This window comes from Enhydra lutris, unplaced genomic scaffold (assembly GCF_002288905.1).
Source record: "Enhydra lutris kenyoni isolate GAN:26980312 unplaced genomic scaffold, ASM228890v2 scaffoldscaffold39, whole genome shotgun sequence".
Taxonomy (NCBI): Eukaryota; Metazoa; Chordata; class Mammalia; order Carnivora; family Mustelidae; genus Enhydra; species Enhydra lutris.
Window position 1 is genome coordinate 26,257,841 of NW_019154123.1, and position 23,782 is coordinate 26,281,622.

The window sequence follows — 23,782 nt, forward strand, 5'->3', positions numbered from 1 at the left end:
GCGTTCAAAGCCTAGTGAAGGAAAGTATAGGGATATGAGTTTCTATTTTCTGCAGCCTTCCCTAGGCCTTGACACAAGATTGCCCTGGGTCCCCTTCTGTTACACCCAACCTATCTTCCATCCAAGTCCCATTGAAAATGCTTTTGCTTTTAGAGTATGACCTCTTAGCACTTGGAGAACAACTCTTTTTTTAAGTTAACCCAAGTGTATTATCCTCTGAACAAAACGTCTATTTTGTAAAAGAAGGTCTGAAGATGTCACTGCCTTATGACAATACCTCTAGACATTTTGCGGGGATATTTTTGCCAAGGGAGGGGAAAGAAAACATTTCACTTATGGCCCATAAGTCCCACAACACAAGCCATTTCCTTCTTTACTTCTGTTTAGGGCTACTTCCTGTAGGGCAAGTGTGGATGGTTGGACAAACCTAAGCCTAGTATATTCTCTAAACTTCATTTTCCTGCTCTGCCACATTGACAGAGCTATCATAAGTTCCAGTGATAGAATATGTAAAGAACACTTTGAAACCCCCCCAAATTTCTGGTCTTTTTTCTTCTCTTACCCTGTATACTCTCCCTAAGTGATGTTGGCCTTCAGCCAGCAACTGTCAAATGATTCCAAAATCCATCTCTCAGTCCTAACCTGTCTGCTGAGTTCAGCTGTGTCCTGGACTTCCCTTCCACATCCCAGAGGCACCGCGTGTTCTAAATCTACAGACTGAGCTTCAAATGAAACTAGTCACCTGCATAGGGTACTGTTGGCTGAAGGTGCTCAGAAAACACTCCCCTGATCTGTTAATTTACTGAGACTTTCCTCCATGGTTCATTAGGTCTGTAGTGTCCTGGAGAGTTTAGAGCAAGAATACCGGAGAGACGAGGACTGGTGTGGCGGACGGGATAAACTGGGACCAGCAGCAGAGATCGACCATGTCATCCCACTCATCAGCAAACATTTGGAACAAAAGGAGGCCTTTCTTAAGGTCAGAGCACATTGTCATTGAAGATCACATGTACACACACACACACACACACACACACACGTTTCATCATATGGGCTTTCCATCCCCCTCTCTTTCCTCACTTCTTATCTAAAGGGAGGCATTTATAGAGAAGCTATTGGCTGATTAATTTGGAAGGTTGAAAAGTTATGCTTCCAACATATTTCTCTCCCTACTTTCTATATAATTAGACAGTTATACACCATTACTGCAGGTGCCTGTTTGAATATCTTGATATCTCATTGATGTTGGTAATTGAGATAACACATAGTTTCACCCAGTTATGTTTGGCTTATGAAAATATTTTTAATTGAAACACATAGCCTTGGAAACATCTATTTGGCTCAGTCAGTAAAGCATGCAAACTCTTGATCTAGGGGTTGTGAGTTCAAGCCCCCATATGGGTGTAGAGATAACTTAAAAGAAATAAATTTTTAAAAATTATATATATATATATATATATATATATATATATATATATATATGCTCTCATGCACATGCATATATATATGTCTATATATAAAACAGTATTAAATGTTTTATAAATGGATGATGCAAAATTTAGGGCAAGAATTAAATAAATTTAGACACCTTATTTATTTGCCAATCTAGCAATTATCAATAACCATTAGATATAACACCATTTATTCTGTTGCACGAAGAGAGAAATACCTCATTTTGTTTGTTTTGTTCTTATTAGAGCCCCAACTTCCCAGAGAGGAAGCGCAGTCCTGTTCTGAGCAGGCTTTCAGCTAGTGTGGAAAGTCCTAGTAAGCCTCTTTCCTCCAGCCTTTGATCATCTCTCCAACAGAGTCATCTGTGTTAAAACTTATCTAAAGGCTCTGTTTACTCTCAAATTTCTTGCTTTCATGTTCTGCTTCCTTTCAGGTTTCTGGGAGTACAAAGAGAATTTTTATACCCTGACATGTTGCCACTGCTTTTCTATAACTCTGTAATTAACTGACTTTCTTTTATTAGGGATTTTTTCTACTTGACCACCCCTTTGAGTTTCACTTTTTTTTTTTTTCTTTCTCTCTCTTTTTGAGATGGCTTCTCCCTACTGTCCTCCTGTCTATCAGGTGTGTGCACACACACTCAGTCAGAATCCTTAGCAATGAGCTCTTACCAATAAGATTAAATAAAAAGTCTTCTATACAGGGTGCAAGAGATTTTAGAAGTCTTCTCTACCATAAAACAAAATTTAAAACAATGACCGAAGGAGAGCATATGAAAGACTTTTAAAAGAGGTATAAAGATATTACTTCATAAAATGATGTGTTTCTTTTGAAGAATGGAAGAAGAAAATGTTCTGGTCTAACGTTTTCCGTATGTGCCTAAAATCATAGGTGAGAAATTCCCTGTGCCTGTGGGAATTAAATGCCTGATGGATGGACTATTGAGTTCCCCATTTAGGTATGTTAGTTGATCTATGTTGGATACCTTAGCTTTGGACCACCATCCAGCTGTTAAATTCGTGGACCTCACAATAGATGGACCCATCCAAAAATCTTTTACCAGAGCTCCCAGAAACCACGTTGTTAATGCAAAATTTAAAATAATTTTTTACTATATAATTTAGAGAATCAGTTGTTAAATGTCAAAGGTATTAAAGTTTGACAGTTTCATCTAGATAATACTGGAAACTCTAGATTAAAAATTAGTGGACTAGGGTAAATAGAAGTCCCCCTTATCCATGGGGAATATGTTCCAAGACCCCCAGCGGATGCCTGAACCTCTGAATAGTGTTGAACCCTACATATACTATGCTTTTCCCTACTCATATACACCTACAATAAAGTTTAATTTATAAACAAGGCACAGTAAGAGATGAACAGCTGATAATAGATAACTGATAGATATGTAGAACAATTATGACAATATACTGTAATAAAAGTCATGTGAATATGGTCTCTCCCTCAAAATATCTCACTGCACTGTACTCACCCCTCTTGTGATGGTGTGAGATGATACAATGCCTGCGTGGTAAGGCGAAGTGAGGGGAATGGCGTAGGCAGTGTGAGGTAAGGATAGGCTACCACTGACCAGACAATGCATCAGGAGGACCTCCTGCTTTGGGACTGCTGTGGATTGTGGGTAACTGACGCTGCAGAGAAGAGAACTGGGGATAAGGGGAGGCTTATACTGCCTCTAGACTTGTACAACAGAAAAAATTCTGCTCTGTAAAGAAATTCAGAAATTCTGTGGTCTTGAGAGGAATTAGAAATACTCTGCCCATAGTCATAGATTCCAGCCCTGATGTGCTTCATGGTTCCTGCCCTTTCTGGACCTGGGTCTCCTCCCCGGGCACAAGGAGAGTGTCCTCTCTGCCATCCACAGCTAATGGGAGTCATAAAGAGGGTAGCATAGTGGCTCTTATTCCTGTGTATAGATCCATATTTCCCAGCAATAAGATATTAGTGTTATTGAGCCAGGGCAGATTTTAGGGACAAATACGTTTTTTAAATGTGGGTGACTTCCATTTAGATATGGAATGTGTGGTTAATAGGCTTGTTTACCAAATTTGCTTTCTTGAGTCTAAATTAAACAAATGCAGGGCGCCTGGGTGGCTCAGTGGATTAAAGCCTCTGCCTTCGGCTCGGGTCATGATCCTGGGATTGAGTCCCACGTTGGGCTCTCTGCCTGGCAGGGAGCCTACTTCCTCCTCTCTCTCTGCCTGCTTCTCTGCCTACTTGTGATCTCTGTCAAATAAATAAAAATTAAATAAATAAAAAAAATAAATTAAACGAATGTGGAAGTGGCTTACTGCAGTGGTCCTTTAAGAGGCATTCTGGTGGCAGAAGAAAACCAGCCTGAGACGTTAGTACCTATGAAGAGAGGTAGTCAAGGGATGCCTGATTGCTGATTTTCCTCTGGGATGGAAAAGGGAGAGGCCCAGGGAGTAATTCTTTACACCACAAAAAGGGGAGCTTTCTGCTTTGGAATGGGAGTGTCTGGGAACCAGAAGTGGCCTCCAGGGCTCTGCTCACCCAGAGCTCCAGAAACCTGTCCACCGGTGCCCCTCCCCCAGTGTCTCAGGCCCTACGCACCTGCTGGGGTCCTCACACCTTCGTCTCTTTCAGGCCTGTACCCTGGCCCGGCGGAACGCGGAGGTGTTCCTCAAGTACATCCACAGGAACAACGTCAGCATGCCCAGTGCCGCCAGCCACACCCGGGGACCTGAGCAGCAAGTGAAAGGTCAGTGTGGGAGTGTCCAGCCACAGGCCACATCAGCAGCACAGACCAGAGGCTGTGAACCTGGTCCCTGTGCACTCTCATGTTTCCTGCTACTTCTCCTTAGATAAGAGGACATTTGATGTGGGGGCAGGAGGGATGGGCAGTGTTTAAAAGGGCATCAGGACTGGGAATAGAAAGATGAAGATAAAATTTCCCTAGCACTTTTTCATTTATCTTAATCTAGAGCAGCACTTCACAGAATTTTCTGAAGGAACAGACACGGTCCATACCTACCCTGTGCATCTAGTAGGCACTAGGCACATGGACTGCTGAGCACTTGACCGATGTAGCTAAGACAATTGAAAAACTAAATGTTTCCTTCTATTGACTGTTTCTTAGTTTAAGTGTAAGTAGCCAGCTGTGGCTAACATACTGAGGAGCACAGATGAGGCTTTCTTACAGCCTGGAAACAAGACGCACACTGAGAATCGTGAAACCAAGTTCTAATCCTGGCTTTGTTACTTACTATGTGAGCTTTTACAACTTCAAGTTTCTTACTTTAAAATGATGGGCATCTGAACTCTTCTTGCTCATTAAAATGTGGTCCCCAGTCCAGCAGCCCTGGAATCACCTGGGAGCGTGTTAAGAAACAGAACCTCAGGCCCTGCCTAGACCTACTGAAATAGAAGCTGCATTTTGGCAAGGGCTCCTGCCATTCCCAACCAGATGATTTGTGTGCACGTCAAATTTAGATAAGTACTGGTCCAGCACATCTTTAATATCTCTCTGAATTCTATAGAGTCTACAGTTACATGAAAAAATTAGTAACCTTTAATCATTGCTTATTAGATGACCACATTAAGCTTAAATTATTATCAGTGGTATCACTTATGTTGGACCATGCAGAAAGTAGCTTTTGAGCAGGAGAAGAATTTAACAAATGTCATCTCAACACAGCAGAGGGCTCCCAGCCTAGAGACCAAGGCCAGGGAGGGAGCCGAAACTGGCCTGGAGTGAGGGCTGGGGCAGGATGAGGGCTGCAGAGCTGATCTGCCTTAGGAGGGGCTTTCCTCCCTGCTCAGAGAGCTTAGGAGGCTGCAAGATCAGAGGCCACTGGGAAGAATTAAATTTAGTAATAAAATTCCCTATGGAGAAGAGGCAGGCAGGATTCCTCTTCCAGAGGTGCTCCCCATTTGAGGTCCAGGGACGCTGTGGCTGGCTGGCCACCGTGCATGCTACAGTGCTCGTGTCCTGACTTAGCGTTGGGGTGGCGGTGGTGTGGGTGAGACCAACTGCCTTCTGGGCGAGCCCATGCCCCCCGTACCTCAGTGTGCTGCAAGCCTCGGGCTCACAGAAAGAGCAGGGTATGCTGCAGCTTCATGGGGGTGAAGGTAGGTTATTGTCCTCGGGAAATCTTTCCAGAATGAGAGAAATGAAATCTGAAACTCTTTAGGATTTTTGCCTGATCAGGGTTGATTCTCTTAAGCACCCTGTAAGATTCTGCAGTCAGCAAAGCTCTGATTAGGAGACAGAAAGATTAAAGTAAACGCTGCTTCTCACTTGTCTCTGCCCAAGTGAGGATTCCTCCTGAGCAGGGACCTACAATTTCTCCTGTACCCATTTCTTGTCTACCCGCTACCTGGACCGAAGGCCAGTGCCACTTATTTTAAGTTTTTGTTACAGGCGCAATTATTATGGCATAAAGCCCAGTGCCATACAACTGTCAGCATTTTTTGTTCAAGTCACTATGCATTGGCTGGGGACTAGCTGTCTTGGCCGGTCTCAGCAGTGCGTTTCTGCCAGCCTGGCTGGCTTAGTGCCTCACTACAGGTTGGAGTCTTGTCTGCTCCACATGTATTAATTCTGGGACCTCAGCTGAAGAAGCGATTACCCAGGAAAACTTCTTATAGTGATGAGGGCAAGGTCAAGTGCACAAGCACACTAAATTCCTGCGTGTATAATATCTATTAACAATCCCTTTGCCAGAGCAAGTCACATAGCAGAACCCTGGGGGTGGGGGGAGAGGAAGTAGGATTTATCTCTTTGGGGAGGAGTTAAAAAGTTACGTAATAAAGGCATGGATATAGGGATTGGTGAATAATTGAGACCTGTAAAAGTTCTCAGCCTAAGGGAAGAGAGACAGATTCTGTCCTTAGAGAGTCAAACTTCCAGGAAGATGCACGAAAAGTTCTAAGTACAAGCACTGCAAATTGGTTGTACCTTTTCTTAAAAAAATTTTTTTATTGAAATGCAATTTAGTTAACATACAATATATTACTAGTTTCAGGGATAGACTATAGTAATTCATCAGTTGCTTGTAACACCCAGGACTCATTACATCACGTGCCCCCCTTAATGCCCATCACCCAGTGACCCCATCCCCTCACCACCCTCTCCTCCAGCAACCCTCAGTTTGTTCCCTTATAGTCAAGAGTCTCTTATGGTTTCTCTCTCTCTCTCTTTTTATCTTATTTTATTTTTCCTTCTCTTCCCCTGTGTTCATCTGTTTTGTTTCTTAAATTCTGCATATGAGTGAAATCATATGGTATTTGTCTTTCTCCAACTCACTTATTTCACTTAGCATAATACCCTTCATCTCCATCCACATTGTTGCAAGTGGCAAGATCTCATTCTTTTTGATGGCTGAGTAATATCCCATTGTAGATATCTACCAGATCTTCTTTATCCATCTGGGCTCTTTCCATAGTTCAGCTGTTGTGGACATGACTGCTGTAAACACTGGGGTGCAGGTGCCCCTTTTTGTAAAGCACAGTAGTCTGTGTTCACAGCCCCTATAACTGGGAGGACCAAGGCAACTAGGGAACCAGGCTCTGAAGTCAAACATTCCTGAATGACCCTGGGCAATGACCTATCCTCTCTGAACCTCACTTCCTTCATCTGTAAGTAGAGGTAATAATGGTACGAGCATCACAGTGTATTGTGAGAATATGTGCCTGCCACAGAGTGAGTGCTTAATAAGTAGTAATTTTTCATATCATCAATATTATGAATTAATATATAACAGAGTTAGCAGGAAGCCAGAGGCAGACATAATACAGACTAACGGTGAGTGCTTCCAGCACAGAGCACACTATTAAACACATAGGGAATCTGGGCACATGGCCAGCTGCTGCTGCAGTGACAGGAGGAGGGAGAGACAGAACATGGATGGACACCTGCCGTGGCCCACCGTGGGGCTATGTGCCTTGTGCATGTCCTCTCACCTGCCATCATTAGAGGTAACACAAGAATAGCTCGTGATCAGATCTGATCCACAGCAACACGGAAATTGACCTAGAGACACGATTCTAGGAAGACACAATTCCAACACGGCCTCCTTACGCTTGTGACTTAGAGGTCATAAAATCAAGGCCGTGCTGTTCGGGTGCCATGTGCACAGCCTCCCCTACAGGACAGGGAGTGTGGCTGGTGAGCCGGGTTACCCGTGCAGCTACACTGGTCCTCACACTCTTGTTCCTCTCCCACCGTCTCACAGAACCCAAGAGTGGCTGGGATTCTTATCAAGTCCCCTTGCTGTCCATAGGCCCCAGGTCCAAGTGAGTTAGTTGTTATTTTAAGAGCTGACACTTCCCAAGGTCTCTTACCATCAAGGACGGGCTTAGGTATGAAGAGAATCAGGATCCCTTTTAGGTTCCCCTAGGGTCATGCTCTTTGTCCCTTCACTGATGGAGCCTCATGGCCAGGCTCTCACCTCAGTCCCTCTGATCTTGCTCCCCTCTGGGAAATGCTTTCCTGTCCTCACATTCGGGACCTGGATTAGTCCCCTTGGGAGGCTGGAAGGTCACAGGTGTCTGGCAGCTGGGGTGTGTGGTGCCAGCAGCTGGCCGGCCGGGTTTGGGGCCTTCCCGAGCCAGTGCTCATCTCCTCTGCCCTGCAGCCATCTTGAGCGAGCTCTTACAGCGGGAGAATCGTGTCCTGCACTTCTGGACCCTGAAGAAGCGGCGGTTAGACCAGTGCCAGCAATATGTCGTGTTTGAGCGCAGCGCGAAGCAGGTACGTCCATGGTTCTCCCGGCTTCTCCTCTGTTCAGGGGATGATACAATCACCAAGATGGCCACAGGGACAGTCCAGAAGAGGGTCATGGCAGCAAGCAGAGTAGATACGGGCAGTGGTGCAGACGAAAGGAAAGAGAACAGACTGTCACTTACTGGTCATTCAGCCTTTACCAAGCACGCTGCACCAGGAGCTAGGAGGATATGCTGGGGTTAGCTGGGCCCTAACTTGTGCACGATGCTGAGCCTGGCCTAGAAGATGAAGGCCAGTAGATGAGACACTCTCCAGCTGGTAGGATGTTCTGAGTCAATGGGAGAGGGTTCAATCATAAAATCAGCTTCCAAGCTACATGCTGACCAAAATGTGCCAGCCTTTCCTGGGTCTGTCACACTGTGCCAAACAGTGTAGCAATGCATGTTTTCCTACGGACAGCTGACTTTTAGGGGACTGGGTGGGTTGTTTCCTCCCACAGGCGCTGGACTGGATCCAAGAAACAGGTGAATATTACCTCTCAACACATACCTCCACGGGAGACACCACAGAGGAGACTCAGGAACTGCTGAAGGAATATGGAGAATTCAGGGTGCCTGCCAAGGTAGGAGGTGTTCCAGAGCCCTCCCCACATCCTCCAGCTCTCCCCAGTCTGTCCAGGTTCACGCTGCAGAAGGGAGAGCAGCCTCTCTACCCCGAAGTGCTGACCACAGGGCGGGTAGGGGGGTCTCCTTTGACGCCTGAATGCCCAGAGAATCGCAGCCTCTGGATGGAGCATCGATGTGAGGGAGGCCAGCTCGTGTGCACTGTGCTTCCAAATATTCCTCTTGTGCTCCAGGTCTAGACTCGGCTGTGTTCTTTTGGACCCAGTAAGGCAGAGGGATGTATTCATGTGACATGCACACTGCCTGTGTGCACCTCTGCACCGACCCACGTATTCTTGGTGTTTGAATGGTTTAGGAAGTCTGCTTTATAGGCTGATGACTATGGACGTGTTCACAAAGAAGATGAGGGTCTTACTTCCTGAACTGACTACTTCCATCTGGCCTCAGACCTGCAAACGAGCCAGGCTGGGGTCTCTGGGGAGCAAAATGTGCACTGGCACACACAGCCCACACCCTCACACCCCTATTCACACTGAGGCAGGAAATGCTAGAGTCGGAGGAAATGTGTTTTCACAGCCAGGATTTGATCTGGAGACCCTTGGGTTGGAATGAAAATCTGATCTGTCTCCGTTCGCTCTTTGTAGCATCCGCGGTCCTCACACTGGGCTCCCTGCCGTGGGGGAGCCTGTCTTGGCATCACTTCCTCACAGGGCAGATGCTCTTCCTGGATGAGAACTGCTTTTGTGGGGGGTCATGGCGGGGGCGGGGAATGTATTAATGCCTGTCCTCCCCAGGGATCGCTTTTACATGAAGGCAAATTTCCTCCAGTTTGCTGTGACAAACCTTAGCCTCGTTCATGAATGGATCCTTCAGAAAGGGTTTCTCACTTTCTGACTCCTACACTATGAACGTTTGATAGTGGGAAAACTTCCCTCTGCATTCCAGTGAGCTTGGGGGCTTTTCCATTCAGTGTGGAAAGCTGTCAGTTTAGATAAGAGACTCATTTCAATACCAGCGACAGCAAACAGCACTAGGAAGGTGGCAGATACACGGAACTCTTTTCAAATCCAAATGAAAAGAGCTTTTGAATTACCTATTCTGTGTCTATCTGCCCCTCTCGAACTAGCGTCAATAATGAGTCATTAAGAAGCTGGATGGTATCAGATCCACTGGTGTTCCTACCCATATATTGTAGTAGAACTTCCTAGGACCAGAATCTTCGTAACCTAAGTGGAAATGTATTATTTAGTCCATTTAAAATTTTTCTTTCCATCTTTCCCCTCTTTTCCATTTGCGTTGCAACCACTCTAACTGGGTTCCATGCTTGTGGCCGTTCCTTCCTTGCTATCCATCCTGCTCATCATTGCTGATCATCTTTAGGACACTGGGTGGGTCATTTTACCACCCGGTCCGAGAGCTTCAGTGGCTCGCCAGCACCTTCAGGTGAACAGCCTCCATCCACAATGGCACTGCCTTACCTCTCCAACTTTAGTCTCATTATTCTTTCATGCAAATTTTATGCTCCAGAGGAATGGGTGTATTTTCCTACCCTCTGAGAGATACATCCTATATTTTCTTGCTTCTCTACCTCCTCTATACCATTTTTCTGCCTAGAATATCATTTTCTTTCTTCTAGTTTATACTTTCCAAAAAGAGCCCACCTTTCTACTGGAGTGCCTCCCCCTCTGTGATCCTGTGGCCACGAACCACCCTGTTCTCCAGTAATCTGTGTGATGGGGTATCTCCCATGTGAGCCAGCAAGATCCCAAAGGATAAGAGCCACACTTTATTCACTTACGTGACTGAATTGTGCATTGAAGATAGGCTGCAGGTATCTGTGAACATGGGCAGTAAAGAAGTTTGAGTAGATTTCAATGACTTCCTTCCCCCAATCTATGTTTAATATGATTCTATTACTTTGGCTCTTTCTCTTCCCTCACCCACCTAACTTAACTCTGTAATGGGATTTCATTTTCCCCTCTGACATGTTCCAAGTCTTAGGGCTATTCATTATTAGGATATCTACAGGATAACGAATCCATTTCAAGAGCTTCTGATGAAAGGCAGTAGCCTCCTGTTCCACTCCAGCCCCACTTCCCAGAGGCAAGCCTCCTTTAACCAGCCAACTTGGATTGTAATCTTTGTAACCAATAAAGTGTATTGGAAATGGAAACCAAATTGACCTTAAACCACAGGAGAGTAAATATGGTGGCCTTCAGGACTAAGCAGGCCAATAGAGCATATTGAGTATATTGAATTATTATACTCTGCTCCGAAGAAACACATCAACTCGAAGAAACATGGAACATAAAAAGGTTCTTTCCACATAGCAATCCACAAGTATGAGAATAAAAATAAGATTAAGAGAATTCAGGTGGGGATAAGAGGATAACAAAATTTTTCTTACTGTGGTAGGCTGTAGAAAGTCTGGTTAGAAGAATATACAAGATATTTTCCTGTTGAGGGTTTCACAATTTTTATAAGAGGTCAAGACACATGATTGGAGGAAAGCTTAATCATCTGGACAGCTGGAAGAAATCTATTTCTTTCTTTTTTTAACACCTTAATTTTATTTTATTTTTTCGGTGTTCCAAGATTCATTGTTTATGCACCACACCCAGTCCTCCATGCAGTACCTGCCCTCCTTAACACCCACCACCAGGCTCACCCAACCCCTCACTCCCCTCCCCTCCAAAACCCTCAGTTTGTTTCTCAGAGTCCACAGTCTCTCATACTTTGTCTCCCCTCCAGTTTACCCCAATTCACTTTTCCTTTCCTTCTCCTAGTGTCCTCTGTGTTATTCCTTATGCTCCACAAGTAAGTGAAACCATATGATAATTGACTCTCTCTGCTTGACTTATTTCACTCAACATAATCTCCTCCAGCCCCATCCATGTTGATACAAAAGTTGGGTATTCCTCCTTTCTGATGGCTGAATAATACTCCATTGTATATATGGGCCATATCTTCTTTACCCATTCATCTGTTGAATGGCATCTTGGGTCTTTCCACAGTTTAGTGATTGTGGCCATTGCTGCTGTGAACATTGGGGTACACATGGCCCTTCTTTTTACTACATCTGTATCTTTGGAGTAAATACCTAGTCATGCAATTGCAGGGTCACAGGGTAGCTCTACTTTTAATTTTTTGAGGACTCTCCACACTGTTTTCCAAAGTGGCTGCACCAACTTGCACAGCTTTGTGCAAGAGGAAAGAATCTTTCCCCTTGTGAAAGGGGAAAGAGTTCCTCTTTCTCCACTTCCTCTCCAATACTTATTGTTTCTTATCCTGGTAATTTTGGCCATTCTAACTGGTGTAAGGTGGTATCTCAGTGTGGTTTTGATTTGAATTTCCTTGATGACTGATGAACATTTTTTCCTGTGTCTGTTAGCCATTTGTCTTCTTTGGAGAAGTGTCTGTTCATGTCTTCTGCCCATTTTTGACATGATTACCAAACTCAACACCCAAAAAAACAGATAATCTATTTCTTTCTAATAGCAAAACTTTTTCTTTTTTTTAGATTCTTTGGTTTCTCAATTTTACAATCAGTTGGTTTTGGTATATTCACAGGTTGTGCAGCCATTGCCACTATCTAGTTCCAGAACATATTCATCACTCCCAAAACAAGCCCTGTAGCCATTAGCAGCCATTCCCCATTCCTTCCTCCCCTCAGGCCTGGAACCACAAGTCTATTTTCTGTCTTTTTCTATTCTGGAGATTTCATATAAACAGAATCATGGAATCATACAATATGTGGTCTTTTGTGTCTGACTCTTTTCACTTATAATATTGTCAAGGTTTATCCATGGTGTAACATGTATCAGTACTTCATTCCTTTGTATGACTGAATAATATTCTATTATAAAGATAGGCCACATTTTATTTATCCATTTGGGTTGTTTTCAGTTTGGAGCTACCATGAGCAATGTATTCCTGTGAATATTTGTAGACAAGCCTTTGTGTAAACCTATTTTTTCAGTTCTCTTAGTTTTCTACCTAGGCGTGGAATGGCGGAGCCATATGGTGACTCTTCTTTAACTTTTTGAGGAGCTGCCGACCTGTTTTCTGAAGTGGCTGTGCCATTTTCCATCCCCACCAGTGGTGTGGAAGAGTTCCAACTTCTCCACGTCCTCTGCGATACTAGTTATCATTCGTCTTCTTCATAATGCCATCCTGGAGGGTATCAAGTGGTATCTCATCAGGGTTTTGATCATCCCAGTGAGGAAAGAAAAATGCTTTTTTAAACTGGTCATTTTATCTCTTAAAGTGAAAGAAGCTTTGAGATAAATTGGACTTAATTCTTCTTAACAAGAGAGAATTAAGTGATAACAAAAGTGACTGGAGCCTGAGCTGAACCAAGTTAGCTAATTCAGGAATTCAGGCCATGAGGAAAGGGGACATTGGGCTTGTCAGACAGGTGGTTTGGACTGAGAAAAGGAGAATCCGGACAGTTCAGGTAAAAGGTGGACATTGCATTTCTGAGAATCAAGAGGAATATAGCTCACATGCAATAGATGTTTTTGAAAGCTTTAGTTTCTCATATATAGCAACAAACGTTCCACCTCTGGAATGAATATGAAGATCTATCTCAAGAGCACTGTTTACCCACATCAGGGCGCTCAATAACTTCCTATCAACAAAGAATGTGTCAGTAAATACAAGGAGTATCAGCAATGAAAGGCAAATTGGAAGATGATAATGAGATTATAAGAATAATATCAAGAAGGCTAAATCTTAAAGACCTGTGAGATGTGCAAAAGACACCAAGAGGCTTTTTATAAACTATATTCAGCATAGGGTTCACTGATTAGGGAAAGATGGTATGATATTAACTGATCAAAGGGAGGAAGGAAGAGAAAGGGGAAGTAAAGAAGAAAAATAGAACTACTGACCCTTTCTTTTTTACCTTTGAGTTTTCTAGCAGATTATATAGAATTCAAAATGGAAAGAGGAAAACATACATTATAGGGGACCCATGAAGCCCAAGATAAGTGAGATGTCCTTTCTAGATTTCCAGGTCCAAATGAATTATGTCCCTTAAAGACTCCCTTTTGTCTGCTAGATCACACCCTTACTTCTGACCTCACCATTCAGAGGCCTCTGCAATTTAACCCCCATTTTATCAGTCTAGATAAGTTACTCTGTTTGGGTGGCAAGATTTGAGTTTCAAACTGGCTTGCATTATGATATGGAAAAGATACTGTATGGCTCTATGTGGAAAAGAAGAGAGAAGCAAGGGCTGAACCTCCCAGGAGTCCAAGAAAATCCAAATGACTCAGCCTGATGGGCAGAACAAAAAATGTGACATAGTCTCACCTCTGGACGTGAAAGCTACACCAAAGGCAGTTCCAGCAACTCCCCACCCTGCCCCTGTCTGGTCATCTCCTGACAGGGGATCAGGAATAGGTGATCACCGTTACCGTGATGCAGCCTGCCCTTCCCTTCTCATGGCCGCTGCCTGTATTTTCATTTCTGTCCTGCTGCCACCTACCCACCTCCCTATGCAGTTCAAATCCCCAGAAAAACAACCTTAACTGATCCAGCACATTGCCCCTGCCCCTGTTTAGATGGAGATTTTAGGCCAGGATGCCACAGAAGTTGGTGGCTACATCTTGATGGGCTGCACCAGAGAGACAGGTTTTTACCTCTGACCTCATCAGCTGTGGCCAAGCATTTGGCAGGTTGCGTGGTGCCCTCATGGTCCCTCCTTTGTAAGAAATCACTTCAGACTACAACCAGTAGGTGCTGTGGCCATGGTGGGGGCCCTGTGTATGGGTCAGAATTTTTTCCAACATAAACCCTCAATTCTTGGTGGTCCCACTTTACTTACCTCCAAACCCAGTATTTACTCACTAATTCACTTAGTCAACATTTATGGGATGCCTTACTATTTTCTAGACTTTGGAGGCTCAAATGAATAAGATGGAACCCTTTTAGACATGCACAGTCTGATGAAGGAGACACATAAGTAGCCCATGGTGTGGCACCGTGGGGATGCTGGGAAGGGATTCCCCACTCAGCTTGTGGGGATGAGAGGAGAAGAAAGAAGGTCGTTGCATAGAAAGCGAGGCCGAGGGACGTCTGTGTGGCTCAGTGGTTTAAAGCCTCTGCCTTTGGCTCAGGTCATGATCCCAGGGTGCTAGGATCGAGCCCCGAGTCGGGCTCTCTGCTTAGCAGGGAGCCTGCTTCCTCCTCTCTCTCTCTCTCTCTCTGCCTGCCTCTCTGCCTACTTGTGATCTCTGTCTGTCAAATAAATAAAATCTTTAAAAAAAGAAAGAAAGAAAGAAAGCAAGCGAGGCTAAGTAGGAACCACCCATGGCAACGGGAAGAGCATGTGAAGTTTGGCATGGCTAGTGTTAAGGGGCCGTGGAGAGCACGGCAGCTCTCCAGTAGGTGAGGCCACGTAAGGAGGGCTTGTCTACACCAGCCCATTTACTGTCCATTTGCTCCCCCAGGTTCCACATATACCTGGGATACTCTTGACCACAGACCATTTTCCTTGTTGCATCCGAATTATAAGTTCCATGTTTCAGGATATGATTTCCAGTGATGGAGCTCCCAGGAGGGCTTCTGGCACCAGCTGGTTGTAAAACCCCCATTTCATGCCAAAGTCTCTTTACCAAGAGCAGAGAATACATATTTTCAAGCGTTTTACATAAAGGTTTCTTGATTATGGCTGCAAAAAAATTAATCTCTGCTTTCAATAAATAGCAAACCTTATAACTTTTTTTTTAGGGGAAAAGGAAAAAACAAAACAAAAACCCTAACTGCAGTAAGCTAGAAGTCCTTAGGCTACTAGGGATCTTAACCAATTTCCCATGATGTTTTTCTTTGCCTTATGATGGTTAAGGAGGTACTTCTTCTATCCTCAGACCCATCTTCTTTCCTTCACGACAAAGCTCTTCTGGGCCCTTGTCTCCCAGCCTGGGGACCAGCCGCTGTCCTGAGATAGGGGAGGCTCAAGTGTGTGAGTTTCTGGAGAGCTGGAGCCCACATGTCCCTGGTCTTGCTTGCCTTTCCAGACAGAAGCCGTCTCTCTCTGGCATTTCTTGAGGGGATCAGTCTCTCGTGGGAGGTCTGTAGATGAGCCTGGAAAATGAGGGAGGAGGATGGAGTAAAGAAAGGCTCTTCTGTCCGTTCTGCTGTTTCTCCAGAGATTTTCTGCCTCAGTTTCCCTCAGTTATCTAGATCTTAGGATGATCCAAAACTTGAATCTCCAGGACACCTGGGTGGCTCAGTTGATCAAGCATTTGCCTTCGACTCAGGTCGTGATCCCAGGATCCTGGGATCAAGTCCCACATCAGGCTCCCTGCTTAGCAGGGAGTCTGCTTCTCCCTCTGCCCCTCCTCTCACCTCTTATGCTTGCACTTACGCTCTCTCTCCTTCAAATAAATAAATAAAATCTCAAAAAAAAAAAAAACAAAAAAAACCCAACACTTGAATCTCCTCTCCTCCAATCCAAAAGGTAATAATTTTATTTCTGTGAATATCACTCAAATGCTCTTCCCTTTTTCTTAAAATTAATCAAGCTTCCCTGATCTTGGAGTTTCAAAACCCAACCTTAGGATAAAAGATGAGCAAGTGTTTACTTCTTCGAACATCTCCTTTGTTTCTGTATCTTTCCCAGTGTAAGTCCCTCCTCCCCATGGACCTTTCCTGCCCATGCCATCCCACCTTCATTTTTCCCTGTTTTAAAATTCCTGCAGTGTTAACTCTACATACTTCTCATGTTGACATTCAATTTCATAATGCCCTGAGTTATTTAATCACTCTGCATGACAATCTTGTCCCCTCTAGAGATACAGACTGGAGAAAATGAGTATCTTTTTCTCTTCTTTTGTTTACCCCCCAAGCCTGTTCCCACAGCCCTCTGCACAGTGGTGTGGACAGAGTAAGTGTTGAATAAACTCTGGGTAGAAATGGAATTAATCCAATATATATCAGAACTCCACCTTCCTTAGCCCCATAATAGATACTAGCTTCATTAACTCTTCTCTCTCTCTCTCTCTCTCTCTCTCTCTAATGGAAACTAAAGACAAGATCCTGGTGGTGAAAGGGACAGACCTTACTCTGAAATCTGCTCATTGGATTTCTTTAGATCCTAGCATGTGCCACCCAAGCTGTTGACAAAGCCTCCTTCAGGCCGCTGCAATGAAGGGAGAGAACTAGGCTCCATGGTCCAGAAGCCAATAGGTGCTATTATTCACTTACAGGTGGGATGAACTTGGACGAGCCCTAAGCCTCTCTAAGCCTCGGCTTTTTTTATCTGTGGTTTGAGGAGACCCACACCACCTTCTGCCACCCACATTTTAGAGATGCTTTAAGACTCAAATGAGTCTCAGATGTGACATTAACCTATTCTGTGACCTGCTAAAGGACCGTATTAATGTACAAGATGCTTACAGTAATCATGATGGCTAACATGTATCGCTTCCTGAGCTCCTAATGTGCGCGCTGTGCCCCAGGCACTGTTCTGAGCATTCTGCATGGTCAACTCATGAAATGCTCACAACAACCCTATGACAGAGGATTATTATGATCCCTGTTTTGTAGATAAAAGAACAGAGGCACAGAGGATTTAGGTAATTTGTTCAAGACCTCCCAGCTAGGGGCAGAGCTGGGCTATAAACCCAGGCAGGCAGGGAGTATCTGTGGCTGCAGTGAAGGAAAGGGGGGTGGGAGTGATGGAAAGGGGGATGGGAGTGAAGGGCTGTGAGCATAAATCTAGTAACTTGAGACCATCTTTTGGGACAGCAAACAAAGGAGAAGGTGAAGCTTCTGATTCAACTGGCTGATAGCTTTGTGGAAAAAGGCCACATTCATGCCACAGAGATCAGGAAATGGGTGACCACGGTGGACAAGCATTACAGAGACTTCTCCCTGAGGATGGGAAAGTACCGGTACTCTCTGGAGAAAGCGCTAGGCGTCAACACAGAGGTAGGCATGGGGTTGCCCAGCTGCGACATCCTCCCTTCTCATCTCTGGGCACCACTCCTCTCATTACCATTGAGGAAAGTGGGCTTTCCGGAACAGTCTTTCTGAGCTCTTGACCCCTAGAACACTTGCCTTGTGTGATTTTTCTAGTCGGGGGGATGGATTTTGATTCAGCCCCTCATGATTAATGCTAAATAACAGAACTGGCTGGCCAGCGCTGGGGCCCATGGCCACAGAACAGAGTTTTTCTGTGTGTAGAGTTAACTGTTGACTTTGAGGACTAAACCTTTACCTTGGCTTCATCAGTGCCATCTTCCACCCAATTATGTTAATCAGCAAATGTTAGGGTCCCCAGGATGTATAATAGTGTTCTTTCAGGAGTAAGGGATGCAATTGTGCAAAGGCTATTGGGCATTTCAACTGAAAAGAGATACTGTTTGCCAAGAATCAAGGGAAGACTGACTTTTAATCTCTTCTTTGTAATAGAGGTCAGTAACCTATGAATTAAGAGCTAAATATAGGCTGGCAGTTTAATCCTAGGATTTCTAATTCTTAAATCTTTAAATAGACTAATGCTCTGAAGCAGAACAGACTAGAGAGTGAACTGGTTAAACCACTAAATTGGGAGAAATAATAACACCTCCCCTAGGCTTTAAACGGTGAGTTTTTTTTCCTGAAGGTTTCCATCCTGTATAAATAGAAAACAGTGTTTGAAATAGGCAGGGATGGGCAAATTTAATAATCGTTCTATCATTTAGCTTTCTCTTTCCAAGAGAAGTTGCTTTTTTAAATAAAAATACTGGCTTTTATTATTTTCCTTTGACAAATGAAAGTTTTCTTATATATGTATGTATTTCTGTTTCACGTCTATTTTAATGGTTAATAACCAATTTTAGACGTGTGTGTGTGTGTGTGTGTATACATTTAGATTAATCAGAACTAAAGTCATTGGGGAAATATGACACTAATTATTAAATGTGTTTATTTTTTTCCTTGCCATGGATATTAGCCGTGACCATTTTATACCTTTCTTAATTGAAAAAAAAAAAATTTCATGAAGAAGAGGACTTGTAGGTGGACATTTGTGGGATTCCCTGTTTTTTCAACCTGCTCCCTTGTATCTTCCTCTCTTTTTGCCTTCTACCACCTCCCCTGACTCTGATGAGTTCCTCTCCCAAGGCATCTCCAAGGTGACCTCTGCGATCTCTCTTTGTGTAGGACAATAAGGACCTAGAGCTGGACATCATCCCAGCAAGCCTTTCAGATCGTGAGGTCAAGCTACGGGACGCCAACCACGAAGTCAATGAAGAGAAGCGGAAGTCAGCCCGGAAGAAAGAGTATGTTTTGGGGAGCTTCTACCCACGTAGCAAGCTCCTCATGACTATGCTTGGTTTTCACTGCTACATGTTCCTTTGTACAGCTTCATGTGTCCTCCCGACCACCCACAGAGGTTGGAATAGACAGACATGATGCTTCCACCCACATTTCACACTAATCAAGAATTATAGAGCATTGGTTAGTGGAAACAATGAACCACGTCCACATTAAAAACCACTTCGTGATGGCTCTGCTTTCTTTATATTGGTGTTAGAAAGTTACACATACCCAGCGATCTTTGCAAGAGCTTTATGAAGAATATTTTGAAAGATTCCTTTTGGGTAGCGCTGGGAAAAAAAGTAGTATGTCCTAAAATTAAGAAGCCCAGTGTAGTTGGTCTTATCAAAATAAAGTAGGAAAACAGGTCCCTTGGAGCTGGAGAAACTGAAGCTGTTCTGCAAAGTCCAGAGCTTGTGTTTTATCTGGGGAGTGTATTAGTTTATTGGGCTGCTGTAACAAAGTATGACAAATTGGATGGCTTCAGTAACAGAAATACAATGCTTCACAGCTCTGGAGACTAGAAGTCTGAGATCAAAGTGTTGGCAGGTCTGGTCCCTCTGAGGGCTGGGAGGGAAGGATTTGTTCCAGGTCTTTCTCCTTACCTCTAGATGGCTGGCTACAGGTATACATGGGGTTCTTCCTGAATATATACCTATATCCAGATTTCTCCTTTTTAATGACACCCGTCACTTTAAAATAGGGGCCTACCCTTTTCCAGTATAACCCAATCTTAACTGTTTACATTTGTAAAGGACTGTTTCTAAATAAGGTTACATTCTCAGGTACTAGGGTTTGGGACTTTAACATATGAATGGGGGACGGGGTGGCACAATTCAGCCTATAACAGGAAGGGAAATAAAGAGCCTGTACTTGGCCAAATCTTCCTGTTGCACTCTCTCTGGGACACCAAATAGCCAGAGGATGGGAAAGGACAGCTGGAAAAGAAAACAAAATGGGGTGGAGGGCAATGGAGCTGAATTATGAAGAAGACAGGTTAAACTTCAGGAAGCAGATGGAGAAAAAGGGACAAGGTAGAGGAATACCAGAAACCCAAGGCAGTGAAACAAAGACAACTTCTTAAGGCATGTCAGATTATGTCCCTTCTGATTTTCCTTCTTTCCTTATTTACCAAACACCTGCAATGTGTAAGAAACTTTGCTTATATGGTCTTATTTAATCCTTGTGACAACCCACTGTGGTCAGCTGTTTTATAAGTAAGGAGTCCAAGGCTTAGAAAGCCAGTCCTACTTCCAGTAAATGACAAAATAATAATTCAGTTTCTATTTGTCTGACTTCAAAGCTCATGCCCTTTCCACTCTTCCAATAGCATAGAATAGTAAGAGAGTGGCTAATGAACTCCTGCAAAAGGGAGGGGTTTTTTTTGAATCACTACTTTAATATTAATGGAAAGGTCATTGCTAGCACAATGGATTACTTTAAGGAAAATCCTACAAAGACAAAGGTCCGGAAAAAGATGCTGCCCATTTTCATATTTCTTGTGAAATTTCCAACAGGGGACACTTTGGGGCTAATCATTCTCAAAATTTTCATGTGAAGACCAAGATACCTACAAGTAGCGGTTTTCATTATGAGCTACCATGAAAAGCTGACATCGCCTAAGATCAATGTATAAATCTATACATTGGCTCAGTTAGATATTACTACATCACATGTCAGCTAAGAAGCACCATTTATAGAAAAAATCTGTGAAAGAAAGCAAATGAAGTCAGTACGCTACAATGAAGGCAGGCAGCATCAGTGTAATAACTGCCCGGGAACATCGTGTTGTTCAGGGGCCCAAGAGTAAGGGAGCCCTCTCCTTGCAGGTGCGGAGCTCAAGCTTTCCTTTAGGGGAGACTGAAGAGCAGTCACAACATCCTTAACTTGTGCTGTGCGGTGCGGGTTATAAGCGAGCCCGCTTCGAAATTGTGTCCAAGCATACACGGTAATCTAGGCCAGAGGTCAGCAAACTGTGGCCCACAGGCCAAATCTGACCCCCCTACCTGTTTTGTAGGGCAACATTATTTTTTATATTTTTCAAAGGTTGAAAAAATACCAGAAGAAAAATATTTCGCAGTGTGAAAATTAGATGAAACTCTGTTGTGTCCATAAATAAAGTCTTGTTGGAACACAGCAACGCTTACCTAGTTATTTATTTATTTTTACATAGAGTCCATGGCTCCTTTCACATTCCAGCAGCAAAGTGGAGTGGTTGTGATAGAGACTTAAGGGCCCACGAATATTTACTGTCTAGCTCTTTACAGACGAAGTTTGCTACCCGCCAGCCTCCGTGGCAGCGTCTGGGGCATGGGCGCCTGGCTTTTAAACCTGGCTTAACTGATGGGACTGCAGAGCATTTTGGTAAAAGTCAGCAGTTCTGTTGAACAGAAATCATCATTCCAGGAGCTGTGAGCGGAAGACAGGCAGCTGAGAAATGAATATAAGTAGTACCGCGTGCTTCTGCACGCACGCAAGCACACCCGTGCAACCCAGAGCACATGTGTGTCAGCACGGCATGGCACAGCGGTGGAACTGGGGCAGAAAAGGGAGAGAATGTGGAACTAGCTGAACATACCCAGGCTGGAGGGATACAGAACAAGGGGTCAAGGTGACAGGGACTCTGAGGAGAATACTCAGAGGCAGGGAGTTTGGAAGAAAGGAAGAGACATGTTGGTAAAGTCGAAACGTGGGTCGTTCGGGAAAGTCATGAAAGCCGGGGGTAGGGGAGTGAAGTGTGAAAGGAGGGAGGTATTATATCTTGAACCAATGAAAAGCCCGTTTGTTTTCTTCTAGATTCATTATGGCTGAATTGCTGCAGACAGAGAAGGCTTATGTGAGGGACTTACACGAGTGCTTGGAGGTAAGTCTTGCAGTCATTAGTGCACAGCTGTATTAGAAAAATGACAGCCTTGCCAGTGTCAAGTCCTTGAGAGAAGCTCAATGCTCTTTGTCTTCTCCCAGAGCTTCACAAATAAAAGCCAACAGAGGAAATCTTGCTCCCAAAGTCAGTAGTAATTGCCTGGGAGCTTAAAATGCTTTTGAAAAGAAACTTTTCTCAGACTGGAGCTGGACCCAGCAAAAACATATAGGAGACTTAAATTCTAAATAAAAACCATGACATGGTCAATGAACTTCAGTTGAGTCTGCAAATCTGTACCCGCTGACCCCCACCCAACACACTTTTAACCACACACATTTAATAAGTAAGAGGGATGTGGAGTTTGTGCTTTGGTGAAGCTCGGGATGTGAGTTTTCCTGGCAACGGTTGAAAATAATAGAACATTTGGGTGTTCTTTCTTCCTGTTCTGGGTATCTCACCATCTCATGTTCCACACTCCACATGCAAGCCTGGTCTGAGTCTTACCCCTCCAGTGTAAAGACCTGTTTACTTTGTCTGCATTTTGTAGTTCTTGCCTGTGATGAAGCTGTTGCTGTCTTACAGACCTACCTGTGGGAAATGACAAGCGGTGTGGAGGAGATCCCCGCTGGGATCCTTAATAAGGAACATGTCATCTTTGGCAACATCCAGGAGATCTACGATTTTCATAACAAGTAGGTTGGTGGAGGGTTTCCCCAGAGCATACGTAGGGCCTTGAATGCCCATCATCAGGGCTTTCCAATGAGTGGGTCCAAGCTGATTGGTAAATCCTACCTGATGAATTGTCTAAGTCAGTTGCTCAGACTTTTTTCTCACTCAACCCTCTTTCTCCACAATTGTCCAAAGTCACTTGTAGACAGTGACATCGAGTCTTCAGCAGTGTCCGTCCCAGGTCTCCTTAGGGACCTAACTGGCAACACCTTCATATCCAATTGGGGTGATCACCAAGCTCCGAGGACACCTTCATATCCAATCGGAGTGATCACCAAGCTCCGAGGAGATAAAAGTAGCAACTCCTCAGTGAAACCATAGGAAATTCTGACATGTATCTAAGCCTCATCATTCTTCCCTGTGGGCCTTGGGTTTCAAATTCCATTTTTTTTTGTTTTGTTTTGTTTTCAACCTAAATACTTCCTCCATTCCTTAGCTACTTCATCATCCCCACCCTCAACCAAAAAAAAAAAGAAAAAAAAAAAAAGAAAGAAAGAAAGTAAATATATAGATAGATAAGCAAAATACCTAATGGAACACATTTCTTGACAGCTTATAGGGGAGAACGTCAGTTGGCCCTCTGTGTGTTGTTGAGATGAGTCGAACCATAGAGCCCTAAAGCCTCGCACTTCAGTTTGTTCAGCTCCCAATTTAAGGGTCTTTTCTACAGCAAACTACACACATTCCATTGTTCACAGAGTCAGCCAGAACATTGGTTGGTTAGTTACAGACCCAATTAACGCAAATAACTCAGATTTCAAAATACAAAGACAGGGAATCTGAAGACACAGGATTAAGTGTAAAGTCCTAGAGCTCTCTCGGGACCTTGTCTCAGAAAGGGGCCAAGAGGTAGAGCTTCAGTGTTGTAGGACACAGTTCAGAGAAAGTCCTGTAGTCAGGCCCGTCGAGGCATTTACTGAGATAAAACCACCAGCCCCAAGAGTTCCTGGTGAGACCCTCACGCCCTCTGTAGGGGTGAGGCAAGCCTCTAGAACAGCATTCTCCAATACAGTGTTCTGCTGTAATGGAAATGGCCCACGTTTGGGCTGGTCAGTCCGATAGCCACTAGACATGCATGGCCCTTCAACACTTAACAAGTGA

The 23,782-nt window shown here is 44.1% G+C and overlaps 1 protein-coding gene across 1 annotated transcript in view; it reads left to right on the forward strand.

The window, feature by feature from the left end:
• The window catches only part of LOC111154975 (kalirin), a 288,438-nt gene that overhangs the window by 207,740 nt on the left and 56,916 nt on the right, over nt 1-23,782 (forward strand). Inside the window, exons 18-25 of the mRNA XM_022514930.1 lie at nt 830-979; nt 4,078-4,192; nt 8,070-8,185; nt 8,658-8,780; nt 17,536-17,718; nt 18,934-19,052; nt 21,886-21,952; nt 22,535-22,644. Coding sequence (XP_022370638.1) covers nt 830-979; nt 4,078-4,192; nt 8,070-8,185; nt 8,658-8,780; nt 17,536-17,718; nt 18,934-19,052; nt 21,886-21,952; nt 22,535-22,644 — 983 coding nt within the window. The remainder of the gene's footprint in view (nt 1-829; nt 980-4,077; nt 4,193-8,069; nt 8,186-8,657; nt 8,781-17,535; nt 17,719-18,933; nt 19,053-21,885; nt 21,953-22,534; nt 22,645-23,782) is intronic.